The sequence below is a fragment of the Haemorhous mexicanus genome, chromosome 6, assembly GCF_027477595.1.
Source record: "Haemorhous mexicanus isolate bHaeMex1 chromosome 6, bHaeMex1.pri, whole genome shotgun sequence".
Classification (NCBI taxonomy): domain Eukaryota; kingdom Metazoa; phylum Chordata; class Aves; order Passeriformes; family Fringillidae; genus Haemorhous; species Haemorhous mexicanus.
The window spans coordinates 17,343,485-17,358,830 of NC_082346.1; the positions used below are offsets into that span (position 1 = coordinate 17,343,485).

Here is a 15,346-nt window from a genome sequence, read left to right on the forward strand (position 1 = left end):
TGTATTATTTGTAATTATGTAATTATGTAATTGTGGCCAGAGAAGAGTTGGATGAGAACACGGGAGAGGAACAGCCCTGCAGGAACCAGGGTCAGTGCAGAAGGAGGGGGAGGGGAGGGAATCTCTGCTGAGATTCCTCTGCAGCCCATGGTGCAGCCCATGGTGAAGCAGCTGTGCCCCTGCAGTCCATGGAGATCCACAGGGATGCAGAGATCCCACTGCACACCAGAGCAGGTGAATGCCTGAGAGGAGGCTGCAACCCTGTTGGAGGCTCACAGAGAGAGGAGCCCATACCAGAGCAGCCTTTCCATAGTGAAGAAGCCCCACGGAAGTGACCCATGCTGCAGAAGTTTGGAGAGGACTGCTGCCCAGGGCATGGACTCACATTGCAGCCATGCTAGAACTTCATTTACACACATATTTATATGGTCAGATTGGATGGGACTCTGATCAACCAGATGTAGCTGAGGATGTTCCAGCTCATTGCAGGGAACTTGGATTGGCTGACCCTTAAAGATCCCTCCCAACCCAAACTATGCTATGATTCTACTTATGGATATGTTTACATACACATTAATGGGTTTTTTTTTTGTCCTTCAAGACTTCGTAACAGCTAGCTTGCTTTGTAATTAGCTCGAAAACTGACCAACAACAAGAGCTATTGGAATGTTTTTGAATACCAAATTGGTTTTGTGTCATGTCTTATCAAGGGTTTTGAAATCTAGCCCAGATTTCACTGGACAATTTGTCAGATCCTGGATATCTCGGCTGCTTTCCAGCCTGCTGCGGAAAGAACCTCGCTCACCAGATCAGCTCAGCATGTTGGGCTCATCTCTGAGATGATACTTGCAGTTAGTTACTGGCCAGGCCTGTGGGAGCAAATCAATGGCAGCCAAACTCTTTGATCTATTTTTCACACCAAAGCCATAATAGCAGCATTCAGCTTAATTTGCTGGCTTAAACATTTGGAGAAAAATAAAATAGCTCCACGGTGCTTGATATGAACTGGCTTCAGCTGAGCAGTAAGAAATTAGGAACTTGGGTAGTCACAACTAAACATCATTTAACTCCAGCTATAACAAGACTCATGTATGTGGAACAGTTTTACTTCCCAACACAGACCTTAGTTTGGGATTCCTGAATGAGTCCTTTGAGACAGGAGTTTACATTGGTGAGGATACAGGATAGGGAAAGTAAGGTCTGCCCTAGAAGTCTTGTTTAATATAAGATACCTAAGATCACAAACAATTTCCCTGGAATGAGGTCTGGGGTGAAGTAGTTGAAATCACATTGTATTTAGATTCCTGAAAAACACCCTTGAGGTTAAGGTTATAGAAAGCACAGCGCCATCCAAGCAACTGATGGGTTGGATAGAGAAAATAAACCAGGTAAGAGCAGCTGGGATCTTTTATCCTGTTACTGGCAGGTCTTTAAAGCTGCCTATGAAGCCTGTGCTATAAGCTTCTGCTGGAGACTTTTCCTGAAAGCTCAAAATCTTGTTTGCAGGACCACCAAAGCTGTGAGAGGCTTATGAGCCCTTTGGAGGCTTGGCTCACAGGGTGAAACTGCTAGCCAGATAACCTCTTTGCTGTAACCCAAGCCCAAGCAGGGACATGTGAAAGCTTTCTGACCACAGTGTGTGAGTATAGAAAGACTTTCAGGTTATTTATTTACTCCATCTTCTGCAGTGTGGTTCCAGGCAGGGATCATGGCACTAATATGGCCAACATCCATCATTCATAGAAATGTCTCCTAGAATGAGCTCAAGGCAGACCATAGGGTCTACTGCAGATAGGAGACAACACAGCAGAAAAGGAGATGGAATACAGAGCAGCAAGATCTAAACAAGGTCTCAGAATTGTGTTATCTGCCCACCTCAGCCAGACTGGAAAGAAAGATGGGAGCTGACCTCTGATACTGTTCAGTGAATATATTAGCCAGGAAAAAAATTCTTGCTAGCAAACCACTCAGGAAAAATTACCTCTGCTAACAGAGATAGAAAAAAAAAAAAAAAAAACCAACCAAACAAAAAAACCCTAGTCAGAAACATCATCTCAGCAGTGAACACACTAACAGAAAGGAGCTACCACAGCAAACAGAAGCAGTCTGCAGTATCAAAACACTGTGGCATCCTGCTCCTTTTGAAGCTTGCCCACTGCCAACTGCGAGGTCTTCATGCTGCTGCTTTTAAGCTCTGCAATGTGGCAGAAAGCTCTTTACAGAGTAGATACTCCCTGTACCTCTTACTGGGTCCCAGCTTTCAGCAGTAATCAGTCACTGGAAATTTTTTTCTACCTTTTGCCACAAGAGGACTCCAGTCTCCAGTGGCTCCCCGGGAGATGGTTGTGGTTTTTCTAACTACCTTCTCCAGAGACCTGTTCCAGCAAACTAGCAATTAGGATCCTGGTTTAGCAGCAGCTCTGTTTTTCAAGATGTAAAATGAACAAACATGTTTTTTTCAGAGCTCTAAACAGACAGACTACTATTTGTTAACAAGAAACTCCTGCTCTATCCAGCTATGACATTGAATATTTTTGCTAAGGAACACTGCACTGGAAAACACTTGCGGGTAAAAGTGATCTTTTTCTTATCATTATTTGTATACAACTGTGTTGAAGCTTATGACTAATGATAAAGACCCGTGTTTAATAACATTTTTTCACTCATTTGTTTTAAGCTTCCTGCTTCTTGTATCACTATGTGCCATGAGCTTAAGGGCAAGTATCTTACAATGCTAACAACCACTCATATGATGTCTGATTAATGTGGTTATGGCTCTAGAGCCATTGTAGTAATTATAATGATAGAAATATGATCCTCTCCATTTTCATTTTAATAGAGGCCAATAAATATATCTTATGGCTTTTATGGCATTTAACTATGTAGTCATGAAGGGGAGCTTGTAGAACTATTGTAACTATGTTGTGAGATACAGGAAAGAATAAAATGCAAGTCTGCTGGACTCTGCAAAATGAGTATGCATTTACAGTTCACATAGGTGGGGGTCTGATCTCTGCTGGGGGAAGAGGAGCTCATTCAGCAGCTGTGAAAGGTGGAGGATTGAAAAGGAAGATGCAGGGAAAGCACTGCAACGATTTCCTAGGCAGGCTGCTGACCTGAGAGAACTGAGTGCTCTCTCTGTTGCTGCTGCTCACCTGCCTGTCTGCATTTACCACAATTTCTAGACAACACTGATATTGTGTTGTTGCACATCTCCAAGGGTTGCCATAAAAATATGTGAGATACTGCTTTTCAGTGTTCTGACTATTAAGGTCTTTGAGTTGCATTATTAGATTGTTAGGACTGGAGTAACAACAGCTGAAACAGCTGACTAGACTCTCCCAGCAGTAGAATTAAAGCTTATTGTGCTTTGCTGCTTTTGTTACCCTGTTTATGATAGAGTTCACACCAGTTTACAAGCCCTTTCAGGACAGAATTTTTTTTTCTGTGGTAGGAAAGCTTAGTGTTGCAAAACTGCAAATGCCCAAAGGAAATACCACAGCTGCAGACCCCCTGAAAGGAATGCTGATTTCTTGCAAAGGACAGCTGAAGCCAGAAGGGTCCTCAGCCCTAACTGCAAGGTACATCCATCAAAGAGCTTCTGTCAAAGGGATATGTGATATCTGGGGGACATTGATGAATTGGCTTTAAGCTAGGGAGCTCAGGTGGCATTAGGACACAGCAAAGCTCACCCCAAATGCACAGCTGGGTTATGAGCTCTGTACTCTACCTCTACCCACTTAGGGTTTTATGCACACCTCAGGTGTATCTGCATGGACTGCAGACAGCACATAACCAGCAGATGGGTTTTCTGAATGGCTGTTAACAGAATAGACACTAGAGGGCTGTGGAAAATTGTCTTTAAAAATATTAGTGTTTGCATTGCTTACTCCCCACATTCCTGTGGCGGATTTATAAGGAGGAAAACAGATCTAGGTCCCAGCTTTGACAGACAGACAGGGAAGTGATGGATTGCTCTAACCCAGAGTCAGGGGACCCATCTGGTGCAAGGTTTGAAGACACTGCAAATTCAAGTTCATGGCTCCCTGGACCATGAGAAATGCCATGGCTGCATGATGCAAAGAATCAGTCTGAGGTAAATTTTCTCATTTTCTCCAGTTTAGGGACAAAATTTTGACAATTGAACTGACATAACTAATGCCTCATGCACTGTCCTACAGCACATAGGAAAACCTAGTGTATTATCTTTTATCAGGGTCTCTAACTGTTTTGACAGAAATAATTTTGGATGCTCAGTTTTTTTATCAAATGAGTGTTGTGTAGCAATGTGGCAGATGAAACCCTAGTAATCAAGGAATGATTGCCTGATAAGAAAATAATTTAGTATAAATCTTAGACATAACACTTTTAGAAGGGTTTTTAAAAATGTTAAAATGGAAATCCCTGGGAAGCAAACTCTAAGTCCCACCAAGATTCAAGTAGGGTGCTAAAAACTGTAGATCTCTGTACCAAAGTAGCTGAGAAGCCATGGTGGGACAAAGCCAGCCTGGATCCAGACAGGTGGACCAATGTCAAGTCCATGCTTTTGTTAAAAAGCCATTTGTACCAGACAAGGTGCTGGCAAACTACCTGGCTGCATTTGAGTGCTCCAGCTCGAAAAGCAGAAGGGTGAAGAGAGTGGAGAACACAGAAAGGACTCCAGTGAGCCTTGGAACTGACAGGACCGCAGGCAGCAGGGAGAGTGAGAAGGCAGCATGAGGCAGGGTGAGGTGCTTCATGCTTCAAGAGGATGGCTCAACCTGGCAGTGCCCCGAGCCAGGGTGATGAGAGGCCTTGGCATCTCCATGCCCCATTGCACAGTACAGCCTTGCCCTGCCCCGTTGCACAGTACAGGCTTGACCTCAGGGCAAAATTTTGGTGAGGATTAAGTGAAAATCCCAACCAACTCGAAAGCGGCTGGAATAATGACAACTCTCCATACCTTGCAGATGATGACAGAAATCACAACAAATACAGGTGAACTTAGAATTACCTGTCCTATGCAAGTGATTCTGGGGCTTATTTAATGGGTAGAGAAGGGCTGTGTGAATAGCAGGGACAGCTTTGGCTGTGTGAGCTGTTCATTGTTTATGCTGTGTTTATAGTGTTTCTTTCCAGGAAAGAGCAAAAATGGATGGTGACTTCTCCTTCCAGCAGCATGCTCTACTCCTAGCTAGGTACAGTGCAGTCTGCTCTATGTCCCGTTGAGCTCACCAGGAGAAAACCAGCTACCTCTACTGGCATTAGGTACGTGGATATCAGTGATGCAAGGTGAAGCCTTGTAGTCCATGGAGTTGGCTGGAGGCAGTAAGTGAGAGAAATTGTGCCCTGGTCCAAGCTGAGCTTGCATCTTGGGATGAATTCAGGATTTTTCATTAAGATCTGGGAGACCTTTTCAAGTAATAAGTTGGTTCTTTTTAGTGCTGGAAGCTGGCTTCCTGTGTAGTATGAGGAACAACAGAGCTAGTGATCTTTGTCTTGGTTCTGCCCCTGCACACACTAAAGAGAAAAAGGATCTGGCTTTTTCTGTGAAGGGTGGGGTAGTAAAGCATTTCAGGCACATGATTTAATGCTTCTGGTTTCAGAAGCATGAGTCTGAGCTTCATGCTGTATTTTGCACCAAAGCTTCAGCTGTACACGGGTGATTCAGACTTTAGTGATGCAAGCCAGACTCATGTTGGTCACATTATCCCCTCATGTGATTTTTGGTTTCAGAAAGTTTGGGTGCCTTTGAACTTTGCTACCCCTCTTCCCATGGGGATGGAGGTGTGAAGTCCTGTTTGGCTTCCTGTTCTCGGTCCAGCGCTGAACCGTGGGACCCTCAGAGTGGAGGAGAGAGGAAGCATCAGTTAAATGCGTGTGGCTGGGTCGTTTTCTGTCGTGATGCTTTACCAGATACTCTGCTGCCTGTAAAGTCATGCCTCCCCCGAAGGGAAGGGCAGGCTGAGACCAGGGATGCGATGATTGGACTGTCCTCCTCGTCTGGAGGAGCTTAGGGGTCCGTGCTTGCCATGGGATTGATTTTTCTCACTGGATGCACAGGCGAAGCTGGGAGCGTGCCCAGCTGCGTGTCAGGTCTGCATATTGCATGGGCGCCTTTGAGCCACGGCGTCGGCGGAGGCGTGTGGCTGGATGCTGAGACAAAGTGCTCCTGCAGCTGCAGGGCTTCGGCGTGGTGATTCCTCCAGGTTGGCTTTTCTCCATTATCTCGCGCGTGGCGTCAGTGAACCCCAGGGATGGCTTGCTGCTTGCTGGCCGGGGGGTCCGCCTGATCCTTGTTTAAGGGGTTGCTGGTTTTGCTTTATTTACTCTGCCTCGGATTCAGGCTCTTGCTGTGCCGAGGGGAAGAAAGACACAAACTGCGGGGAGTGTGGGGGGGAATAACAAACCGAAGGGAGCCGAGCTCCGGCCGGGAGAGGCCGAGGCGCTCCCCGGGGGCGCTCCCGCGGGGAGCCGAGCACCGCGCCCGCTCCGCGCCGATCCCGCCCGGATTTTGCACATTTCCTTCCCCCCATTTTTTTTTCCTCCCCTCTCCTCCGTTTTTATTTTTTCTCCCTCTATTTTTCTTCTCCATTCCCCCCCTCTCTTTCCCTCCCTCTCTCCCTAGCGTGGTTGGATCAGTCTTTTGGTATTTCCTGCCGCCGCCTCCCCCGAGCAGCTGTCCGGCCGCGGCCCGGCGCTGCGCGCTTTCCGTGCCGCCGGGGGAGCGGCTCGGCGGGGCCCACGCGTGTCCCCGCTCCCGTCCCACGCGTGTCCCGGCGATGCGGCGGCGGCGGGGCGCGGCGTGCTGAGCGCGGCACCGCGCGGGGGCTCGGCCGCCCCGGCCAGGTAAGACGCACCGGACATCCCCACCTCCCCCAAGAAGCCACGTCCTCCCCTGAATCCCCGAAGCTATCCTCCCCAAAATACCCTATAAAAGCAAATACCACCCCCCCTCCCCGCCCTAAATTATTCCAATAAATCCATTCCCCCGCCTCCCGTGGTAGCTGTTCTTCCTGTCCCCCGCGCTGCCAGGCTGGCTATTTTTAAGTATAACGTGGTACCCCAGAGTTGCCTTGCGGGCGGCGTGATTTCAGCGAGGTCTGAGCGCTGGCAGCTCTGGGAGGGTAACCTGCCGCCTGTGCCCGTGCTTTGTGCGGCGCCGTTTCTACGTGTGCCTTTTGGGGTTTGGCGACGGGAGCTGTGGGGTGGAACCCCTTGCCCCCCGACTTCTCGGCATGGCAGGGCTGGGGGGCCAGCAAGCGGCCGGTGTGGCGTGTGGGATGGCGTGCTGTCAAGGAGACCTGATTTCTTTAGACATGTGGGCATATCTGGTAGGTGGAACGCATTTCTAATGTACTTCTTCCAGCATGGTGAGGAACTAGTAAGGAGACTGCGCTGTTACTAATTGGCTACATTTAATTGACAATAGTAATTACCTTTCCTTTAGGGCCTGTACAGATACCATGGTGGAGACCATAGGTGTTGCTCTCTAAAAACTAGATTTTGGAAACCTGAGTTTGGAAATGCTTGTAGCTTGCACTAAGTGAAGCAAGGCAGCGTTCCTAGAGAAATAAACACATAAGCACATGTGACTGTTGGATCAGAAACCATATTTTTCAAGTGCTATGCAAACCTAGAGCATTGTAGTGTGAAACAATTGTTTAACATAAGTGAGGGGGAAAGTTCTTTAAACTGTGTAGCAACCTCCTCACTCCATCCAGGTGCAGCAGTATCTTTGTTGTCAAAATATTCCTTCCCCCTCTTTGCACTGATGTTGGAGATAGCAACAGTATTCAGCAATGTCTGTACAGCAGAGAACAGCCATTGCACTAGATGTGTCCCCAGCTGCCACCTTTCCTCCTTGACAGCAAGTTTCCAAAAAGGTGTGAGTGGGGAGGGAGAGACAGAAGCCTCAAGCCAGGCTCTGTGTGTACTAAGTTCTCTTCCCCAAAGAGGAGAATGGGTGCTCTCAGCTGGGCAGTTCCCAGTAGGATGGTAGTGACCCTGGCAGTATCCCCACCCTGGCCGGGCAAGGAGGGGGACAGAGCTGGGCCAAAAGGACCTGGGGGCAGCAAGGGAGTCAGATTCAGCTCCAGGGGTTGCTTTGTGGCACTATTGATGGAGGTACAGACAGCAGCTCTCTGATTCAAGGGAGAAAATACAGGCCATAGTCCTGCCCAGTGCCTATTTTGGTTTGAAGAGGACAATGTGAACCTAAGGAATGATTTAATCACAGTGATGCATGAAAGTAACTGAAAGGCAGATTTACTGCTCTAATCTTTTCATGGTGCTTAATTTAATTTTCATGTGCTTTATTGCAACACTGATTCATCAGGTGAGTGGGAGGGAGGCTTGTAGAGTACAGGTGGTTCAGTTTCCATTACTGGATTAGATATTTCTCAAGGTGCTTTCTTGGCTACAGCAGGAGAAAAATGGCTCTGTGTCTGATACAGTGCTGTGGTTTGGAATCCAGGATATCTCTGGGGAAAGGCCATTCCTCTAATCTGTAGTGTGCAGTGTTTGAAATCAGTGTGCCGTGCTCAGAGCAAAACTGAGACTCGACTAATTCTTGTTATGTTCATAGATCATAACAAATTTCAGTTAAGCTAATCTGAATTGGGTTAGACTCACTTCATGTCCAAGGGAGCTGTTATCTGCTTTAGGCAATTGTGAGATTGTCAGTGTTGCCACTGCTGAAGGTCTTTTAGTGCTGGATCTGGGGCTGAAGAGGTAAAAATGAAACTGCCCTGAAGTGTGTCAGCAGGGCCCTGCTGCTTCTGAGCTGCAGAGCACAGACCTCCCTCTGCAACTGCACAGATTTGTGCTATTTGATCTCCTGTTTTATTTGGGGGAAAAGCTGCATTTAGTATTTTTTCTCCTGACCTCCCTGCCTTTGGAGCATTAACAGCACAGTGTTTTCTCAGCCAGAAATGCTGCTCCTCACGCCTCCACTCCTCAACATGAGATGTCTCTGGCAGCACGTTGTAGGTGTTAGAGCATGCCTGCTGTGGTTACTAAGGTAAAGGAAACACAAGAAGCAGCTCAGGGAATGGGAACAATCCAAATGCTAAATACACATGGGTTTGGGCAGGAATGACAGTGACCTGCTCTGCCAGCATGTCTCAGTGTGGGTCTGGGCTTGCTCACTCCTCATGCAGGCTGCTGACTGTCACTGCTGGTGTTAATGATGTGCTTTAGAGCATCAAGCATTTTGAGACTGAGCAAACTCCTCCCAGGTGTTCCTCAGCTCTCATTTTGGAGCTGTGTGGTTGTGGTGCATTTAATTGTACAGGGTTATGTCTAAATCACAGTTTCTGCCTTCGTCCCAGCTCCTCCCCACCACTGTGGCTCTTTCTGGTCCTGCAATGAAGGGGGAAGGAGACAACCATCCTGAAAAACACCCTTTTGATAAGTAGCAGCTGAGCCTCTGTAGAGGACTAAGGAGCAGTGTCCTCCCAGGACACTGCCCAGGTTTCCACATTTCTTAATTATTAGAATACTCTTTTTCTGCTCAAGGCGTGGGAGTGTTGTGCTTGCATCAGGCTCTAGGTACTATATATGCCTCTGTGTAACACAAAAAGATCAAGGGATTAAAGGGGAATATTCTGCAAAACTGGAAGAAGCTAACAGCAGGCTAGTTAGAGTTATCTGTAAATTGTTTCTGCCCATCACAGAAGGAGAGTGATGTGAAAGGGGGATTAAGGTTAGAAGGTTAGAATAGTCCAGCTGCTTGTGTGGTGGTGTTTTTAAATTTCTTTCAAGCTGCATAAAAACGATGGGCATATCCCTTGTTCTTTAGTCTCAGTTTTCTGTAGTGTTTGTAGAGCTGCAGTTGAAGTTGTGCCATTTTTTCCTTTACACTCCTTTCACACTGAAGGATTTATAGGTATATAAATCAAAGTCTGAATTGAAAAGGCTCAATTCTCGTCCTTGTTTAATAAACAGCCAGCTGTATACCTGGGCTTTCCTTTTGCAGTGTGCCACTGAGGCCTGTGCTCTGTTCCAATATCAATAACTTTACTGTGCTGGCAGTTTTCTTGATAGTAGTTTTTCTATGTGTTTGGTTAAACTCCATGCCAAGCTTCAGCTTACTGGGAATTGACTGCAGGGCTGTATGAGTTTGAGTGTTTTGGCAACCCAGTTACCATTCGCATGGTTATAGCATCAGTGAAAAATTAACCAGCTACAGGCAAAAGAGAAATCCTCAATAAACTGGCATGCGTGCAGCTCTCCTTGTGAGGGGGGGAGGGGGGAAACTCACCATGGGGCTTGCCTGCTTCATCCTATCTAATCTGTCAGTGAATCGATCAATGCGAAATTGTACCCCCAAGGAATAATGTAATAGCTATTTTGTGTGTATTCCCAAACTGGAAGGCTGCTGTAGTAGAGTCCTGAAGGGTGTGCTGTCTAAATCGATCAGCAGAAACCCAGATAAAAGCAGACTTGCTGCTAATCTATCAGATGTGGCAGAGAGGCATCGAGGGATGCGATGTCTCGTTCTGTGTTGAGTGCAAAGCTTAAATGTGAGCTCGGTCCTTCTGCGTCCCAGCGCTTCAGGCACAACAGCAGCGTCCTGATAGCCCTCCTTCAGTTTTTCTCTCAGCAAAATCATGAGATTGCTCTGAAAGGTACTTTAATTTTCATGCCAATGCATTTTGTGGCAGACAACTGTCGTAGTGTCATTGTTCCATCCCACCTTCAGTGCTGCAGAGGTAGCTTGCCTTTTCTTACCTGTGTTGTCTGATGCCAGTTGAGAGTGGAAAGCCTATGCTAGCACTGCATTTTTTAATTGATTTGCTCTTTTCTCAGGTTAAAATGACAGGGAATTCTCTCCTCACAGCAATAAATTGCCATGTCCCAATGAGGAGAGGAAGGGAATTCTGCTCCATTGCATGGTGTGGATAACTATTGATCATTGTGAATAATCTTTGCAGAATGAAAAGAACAGTTTAAATTTCTTTTGTGTCATTGTTTTGATATTTTTGCACTATCTCTTTTTGCTATGACTTCAGCATCAGGAGAGAATCACTTTTATGTAGAAGTAGGAGGTGACCAAGGCCTTTATACACTTTATCAAACATTGCACAGTTCATTCGGGGAGCTGTTGCTGGCTCATCTGTAAAATCCCTGAAATGTGAATGTGAAATTGCCACTGGAATTAATGTTCCATCAGAGTGGTTATTCTGGCAAGCTCCTGGCATGGATGCAAATAAAAGATTTCCACATTATAAGATGAATCTTTATGTTTTTTCTTTCTGTCTTGCCTTGAAAAAGAGCCTTTTGCACTCCTGCAAGCCTGACAGTTGCTGATGCAGTGAGTTATTTTTTTTTCCTTTACCTTACTAAGGGAAGTAATCTGGATTTGCAGATAATTTCATTTTCTTTCGCGTGTGGGTCAGACAGTTCAGGTCTAAACAGTATTTTTTTTTTTTTTTTTGTAAATTTGTAAATCCTTACTTGGACTATGAAGGCTTTCAGTGGGCACTGAATGCACAGTACAAATTACAACATTAGTGGGCAAGGCAGTAATTTAAACTGCCTTCCATGGAGCTCTATTATTGTAATCTAGAGCAGGACACAGGTGTTAGATATGAAATACAAAGTGTTTGTATTTTTCAGTTTCGTTTATAGTAGATTTTCTTCTTTCTATTTTGACAGCTTTCATTTGCCCCAGCCTCTTTGTCCTACTCTGCCTTTGTAACCTTTCTCATTCAAGAGGAGATAGAATGTATATAACCATGTGGAGGTTTTTTTTTGTTTTGTTTTAATTCAGGTTCAGTGGATGCAAATAAAGGCCCTACTTCTTGGCTGTTGAACATGTTTTTTGGTGTTGTGAGGTTTTTTGGTTTTGTTTTTTGTTTGTTTCACATGGTTGTTTTGGGTTGGTTTTTTTTTTTTTTTTTCTTGACTGATGAACCACCCAGGCTTTGTTGCCTGTAATCAAACTGCTGTTACTGCCTGAATTTCTCTCTGGACTCCAGGTCGTGGGAGGCACCTTGGCACACCTGCAGTCATTTATTAATACCTGCACTCATTTATTCCTACATCTATGCATTGCAGTAGACTTGGGGAGCTCCATTTGTGGACAAGGCTGGAGGCTGCTTAAACCAAGCCTAGACTGTCAGGCTTCTAACCTAGTTTTTCCCAAGCTGGTGTTCAAGTTCTGGCTTGTGGAATCCCTCAGCGTAGGTGCTGAAAGCTTTCTTTTCCAAGAGGGTGAGGTGTGCTGAGAAGCTGGGAGGATCTCCTAGCCATGAGTATATCTGAGAAGTGTAGTGCAGGGTCTCTCATTTTTCAGTTCCCTGAGAAGGTACATGGCCAGGGGTGTGTCAGTATCAGCTTTTCATGCTTTTTCATCCTCTCTGTGCCTGGATTGTGTTCTCTGGTGCCAAGGTCTCTTATTGGAAATCCACACATTATTTAGAGCAGTGTTGTCTTGGATTTTGCTGGGCTGTTCTGTAATATAAATAAAAACAGTCTCATTATGTAAGAAAGATACTGAATAACTTGTCTGAAAGAGCTAAGACAGTGGGTGAACAGTGGCAGTTTTATTCTCTTTGAACAGGTGCATGCCCATGAGGAAATAAGAGGTAGGTAGGTAGGGACCAAGTGAGAAACATTGAGCAATAACAGACTGTGACTCAGAAGCAATTTAACCATAATAATCCCCACAACACCAAAGGTTCTTTTTCCCAGAAATGCACAATATGCTTTTCTCTGCCATAAAGCTGCTGTCAGCTGACATCATTGTGTTAACATAAGACTTGCTGTTATCCACAAGATGCACAGTTAGCAGGGAGCACTTCCAGTGCTGGCTGCTAATTATTACTAATGTTCTCCCAATTGTTGAAAAACAATACATTAAAGATATTTCCTACTTAATATTTTATTCCTGATGTTGTGTTAAAAATAATGCTTCTAATATCACTCCAAGTATTACCAAGCCCAGCATTTGATTTATTTAGGAGAACACAGAACGACCATTTACTAAATGCCTCTCCTGAGTACCTGTTGTTGATGCTTTGTCTTTTTTTTTTTTTTTTTTTTTTTTTTTTAAGAATACCAGTGTGGAAATTTATGGCTTTTATTTTTTGTTTATCGTGGCCCTCTTGAAGTCTGTGTGTTTTCCCATGGACTTCATGGCAGCCAAGTGCTTTTTATCCTGTATGTCTCTTGGAGAAATCACATTAATGATGTATCACTAGCCAGAGAGAGCTTTTGCTGAAAGTACACAAAGGCAATAATTTACCTTGTGATTTTATAAAAGGCAGACTTTTTTTTCCCTCATATTAAAAAAAGAAACTGTTGAGGTGAAGGAAAGTGAACAGAGAATTGGTGTTCAAGTACTATCTCTGCAATGCAAGAGGGACATTGCAATACCATTAATGAGATTCTCCCATTTTCCCTTGGAGATGTGGTATTGAATTTAGAAATAGATTTTGAAAAATTTTCCACTGAACATCTCACTTTTCTACTCACTGAATAGCTACAAACCCTTATTGTTTAATAGCTATCTTCACTTTAACTGATAGAGTTTCATAGAGGTAAGATAATAGCTGTGAAAAGGTAAGACTTTTTCTAGACACTGTTTAATTTACTGTAATTATATTAAGTGCTAAATTGAAAGAGGCTTTTCTAGTTAAGATGAGGATAATGAATAGTTGTGTGTTATTACCATAGCCACAATGGGGGAAGGAAGAAGTGATTTAAGTTTTCCTTGAGACAGAAAGAAAGAAAACCTGCCCCAATGTGGTCCTTAATAATTTATTTCCCCCGCTCTATTGCTGACTCCCAGGTTTTGCTAGAAGAGTTTTCTGCCCTTGTACCTCAGGGATGTAGCAGTTTATGAAAGGAATCAGCAGGCACTCCAAGTGAAAATGGCTGTGGAAATAGAGTGAAGACCCAGATTGCACCCTCCAGCCAAGCCTGGAGCTACACAGGCAGGGGCACACACAGCCAATGCCATTGCGGCTCTGAAGGCACTGCAGTGTAGCATGGCTCCCCCGAGGCTCTGCTCCCTCTGTGCTTTGCCCACACTGCAGAGAAAGCCGTGGTTTGCTGCTCTTTTCTGCTCGGAGCAAGTTGCAACATCTCAAGTCCCGGGCAGGTTGAGTGGGCGCGCCCAGCTCTCTGCCATCCACCCGCACCCGCCCCTGCTGCTGTTCCCGTGCCGGAGCTGCAGCACCTTGTGCTGTTACTTCTCTCCATTGGCCTTATTTGAGAGCCTGAGCAAATCACAAGGTGAGCAGAATTATGTACCCCATTTGAAAACACACCAGCTCACTGTCTTGGCATATTTGATGCTATTGAGAATGGCATCTTTTGTGCCACTTCTAACTTGGAACTGCTGTAAGCACACGCTGCCTCTCCATGTGGATAAAAGTGTTTTATCTGGGGCAGGATTTCATTGTGTCCTTGGAAGTTGAAGCTGTTAAGGGGAAAACCAAAGCATGTTCCCTCATTTATTCACCTCTGTACCCCGAGGTCCAAGACACCACTTCTGTGCAGTCTTTCCTGCACTGGCTTCCCTTGCTGTCCTGCTTGGACTGCTGCCAAGTTGATCTTTTCCCATACAAGTGCTTAACTCCTGGGAGTTGCACTTGTGCCGTGCTCTTAACTCTCAAAGTCTGTCAAGAGTGCTTGTGACTGTACTTGACACTTGTGATCTGAGCTAGATGTGAACCTCTGGGGAAAGGCAGTGTGTGAATTATTAAATCTCTTGAGCATTCCAGGCCCCCTGTATAAAAAGCATTAAGCAATATGGGCCTTTTTCTTGCTTTAAGAGAAGGTCTGTGTCAGCCTTGCTTGAACTATCAGAAAGCTGAGTATTTTGAGCACTAAGCTTCATACCATTGTTCTAAATTGATTGGAGTGCAGCTACAGGGGACCAATGTAAGCAGTGTTTGCTCCCAGGTGGACCAGAAATATTCCTGATAAACCTTCTGTTTTCTTCCTTTCTCTCCCTCCTTCTCTTCTCCAGTAATTTGGTTCTTCTGGATGAGACAGGCTGAGGCAATGCAAGTAGGATAATTTTGTGGTTAGGGCATTTGGCTTTGAAATCAGGAGATCAGTGTTAGTTCCTGCTTCCATCACAGGCCTCCTGTAGCTGTGGGGAGATTGCTTGCACCTCTGTACCTCTGTCTGCACCGGAAAAATAACAAAGTAAGTTTTGGGGTTGGGTTTTATTTATTTTCCTGTGTTGGCCTACAGGGTTCTGTTATGAGGGCAGGGAGAGGTTCTGATCTCTTCTTGGGGTTATTTGGCATTGTCTGCTGGCCCAGTTCCAGCCACAGTATGCCTGTTTGCTCTCTGGAGGAAGCTACTAGGAAGTTTTCAGGTACATCTTCTTTCTTTCTTTTTTATT

At 45.2% G+C, this 15,346-nt stretch overlaps 1 protein-coding gene across 6 annotated transcripts in view; it reads left to right on the forward strand.

Annotated features, from left to right (window-relative positions):
* Positions 1-15,346, forward strand: part of OSBPL5 (oxysterol binding protein like 5) — a 173,143-nt gene that overhangs the window by 31,898 nt on the left and 125,899 nt on the right. The window contains exon 1 of one of the 6 annotated variants that reach the window (XM_059849013.1): positions 5,726-6,188. The exons of 1 other annotated variant lie outside the window; for it this stretch is intronic. Coding sequence is in view for 2 of the 5 variants with exons in the window: in XM_059849011.1 (XP_059704994.1) it covers positions 7,218-7,313 (96 nt within the window). In the remaining 3 variants the exon portion in view is untranslated. Of the gene's footprint in view, positions 1-5,725; positions 6,189-6,680; positions 6,829-7,032; positions 7,314-15,121; positions 15,145-15,346 lie in introns of those variants that run through there. 4 more of the 6 variants (XM_059849017.1, XM_059849011.1, XM_059849010.1 and 1 more) reach the window with 4 other exon arrangements.